Genomic DNA, 2,279 nt, shown 5'->3' with positions numbered 1-2,279 from the left:
GAAACGGTCAAGATTGCTTTTGGGCTTGTTTTCATCCGAGATCGTTTACCACCGCAAAAAGGACCCGCAAGGTGCAGCCAGTTTAAACATAACAGTTTTGGAAAGTTCGGATAAAACGAGTCCGAATTTGACTAGGGTTTTGGACGTGAATTGATGTAATTTTCTTGTAAGGAAAGCCTAGATAAATTCTTTGCTTGTACGGGAAGTCCAGCCGCCTCTTATATATGTTGGGGGTGACGGCCGATTGAAACAACACACAATCGAACAAACACATCTACTACTTTATTGTGTTCATCTACTTTTTATCTCTCCCTTGTATCTTTCTTCTCGTTCTTCGCTAGTTCTTCATGCTGGAGGGCTGCGGATCCACGAGGCTCTAGGGGCGAGCGAATCGACCTAGGGTAGCCCATAGCCGCCGCAATCCCTGACGGGGTCCCTCCCGGGTGCGCGGGGTTTCGGGTCTGCAAAAGCGCCCGCCGACTATCTTGCGTATCGCGTTGTCGGTCGGGTCTCCTTCGACGTGAGCTGCGGTGCATCACCCCCGGCGTCGAGGGTACACGTGACGTGTTCGTGTGTCAACAATTTTCTAAAAATTAGGATTCCTAGTACCACACACAAACAGAGCTTTCAACTCAAGCTAATTTTCTTCTTCCTTGTGTTTGTGTTTATGTAGGTATATAGGTAAGCTGAAGTCAAATGTCCGTAACAAAGCTCGTCCCGAAGGATCTATCGCTGAAGCATTTTTGGCAGATGAGTGCATGACATTCTGTTCAAGATATATTGTCGGTTTTGAGACCAAACATAACTTGCCCTCGCAGAACGAAGATAACGACGAGTGGGTTGGGCATCATGATATTGCACATGGATCAAGATTATTTCCACATTCTGGCAATCCACTTGGAAAGCCTAGGAATTATGTACTGAGCGGTGTGGCAAAAGTACAGGCACATAGATATGTCTTGTTCAATTGCTCTGATGTGAATTCATACCTTAGGTAATATCTCATGCTTATAAATTGTCTTAGTTACCCTTTTCCCCTACTTTACCTTTGTTTATGAATTACTTTGCAGGGCTCATGCTGATGAGATCACTAATGGACGCAATTTAAACCCTGATGTTGTCGAGAGGATTCAAAATGATAAGTTCCACGAATGGTTCCAAGCTCATCTAAGTGCCATATTTTGCATATACTATACACGTATCACTACATTTAGTTGTAATCAAATTCTAAATATTCAGATAAAGAAATTGGAGAAGGAAAATGGCATCCACAACATTGAAAAGGATATTAGATTGCTCGCCCGGGGCCCAGTTAATGCAGCCAAAAGATATTGCGCTTTCAACTCCCAAGGCTACCATTTTAGGCCTAAATGCTTGGATAAAGAGACACAAAATAGTGGAGTCATGGTAACTGCAAAAACTTCTAGTTATGCTTCAGCACATGATGCCAATCCTGTTTTACGTGATGTGACGTACTACGGGAGGGTAATTGATATTGTCGAGCTAAACTACTCTGGACAGTTTTCAGTGGTGTTGTTTAAATGTGAATGGGTTAATGTGTTCTCAGAAACAGGAATGAAAAAAGACAAGTACGGTTACACACTTGTCAACTTCTTACATCTAATACACAAAGGAGAAAAGATTGAGCATGAGCCTTTTATTTTCCCTAACCAGGCGAATCAAGTGTTCTATGTGGAAGATGAATTGAATCCAGGTTGGTCTGTGGTAATGAAGTTGCCAAAGCCTAGAGATGTATATGACTTAGGCAACTTGGAATGGGAAGCGCAGACAGAAAATGAGCCATTCCATGTTTCACAGCTTGGAGAGAGTTTGAAAATAAAGAACAATGAAGAACATTGGGTTAGAACAGACGTTGAGGGGACAATAGTGGATGCTAATAATGCTTCGAGCAACGAAGAATAACTGAGGTTAGTAGCAATATGTTCTTGTGTTTCCATATTCAATTTGCAAGATGTGTTTTTACCTCTAATATAATTTATTGTTCAATCTTTCTGTTCTTCAATTATGTTTTGTGCATTCTTTCTTTTATGTTGGGTTGACACTTCCATATCAAATATGAAATTTAGTGATAAAAGTAGCACATAATGTCTCTTCTATTTTCTTGTTCGTGTTTTGAATTATTTTGGCTGCATGCTACAGGTTCAGACTGCATGCTACATGGAGGCATGGAGGGGGTGGTCGGCTGTGTGCTTTGTGTTAGTACAAAACAGCCTACTCTTTTCTGCTTGCTGGCTTTCTGCTGACTACTTGACCAACTT

The 2,279-nt window shown here is 41.6% G+C and overlaps 1 protein-coding gene across 2 annotated transcripts; it reads left to right on the top strand.

The window, feature by feature from the left end:
• Nucleotides 1-668: 668 nt before the first annotated feature.
• LOC119343987 lies at nt 669-2,271 on the top strand. Of its 2 annotated transcripts, none has more exons than XM_037614662.1 (3): nt 669-994; nt 1,071-1,928; nt 2,161-2,271. In XM_037614662.1, exons 1-2 carry the CDS (start codon nt 759-761, stop codon nt 1,921-1,923), a joined length of 1,089 nt encoding a protein of 362 aa, XP_037470559.1. In that variant the 5' UTR covers nt 669-758; the 3' UTR covers nt 1,924-1,928; nt 2,161-2,271. The 2 variants fall into 2 exon arrangements, with proteins under 2 accessions (XP_037470559.1, XP_037470560.1); XM_037614663.1 differs by lacking the exon at nt 2,161-2,271 and having other exon boundaries at nt 1,071-1,589; nt 1,675-1,762.
• Nucleotides 2,272-2,279: the final 8 nt, after the last annotated feature.

This window comes from Triticum dicoccoides, unplaced genomic scaffold (genome assembly GCF_002162155.2).
Source record: "Triticum dicoccoides isolate Atlit2015 ecotype Zavitan unplaced genomic scaffold, WEW_v2.0 scaffold149592, whole genome shotgun sequence".
Lineage (NCBI taxonomy): Eukaryota > Viridiplantae > Streptophyta > Magnoliopsida > Poales > Poaceae > Triticum > Triticum dicoccoides.
This window is presented reverse-complemented; position numbering and strand designations above follow the sequence as displayed.

What these genes read in the sequence shown, in the direction of transcription:
- LOC119343987 (XM_037614662.1), top strand. Translation starts at nt 759, where the DNA reads ATGACATTCTGTTCAAGATATATTGTCGGTTTTGAGACCAAACATAAC. An exon ending in GATGTGAATTCATACCTTAG is followed by an intron (nt 995 to 1,070) that starts GTAATATCTCAT and finishes ATTACTTTGCAG; the next exon opens with GGCTCATGCTGATGAGATCA.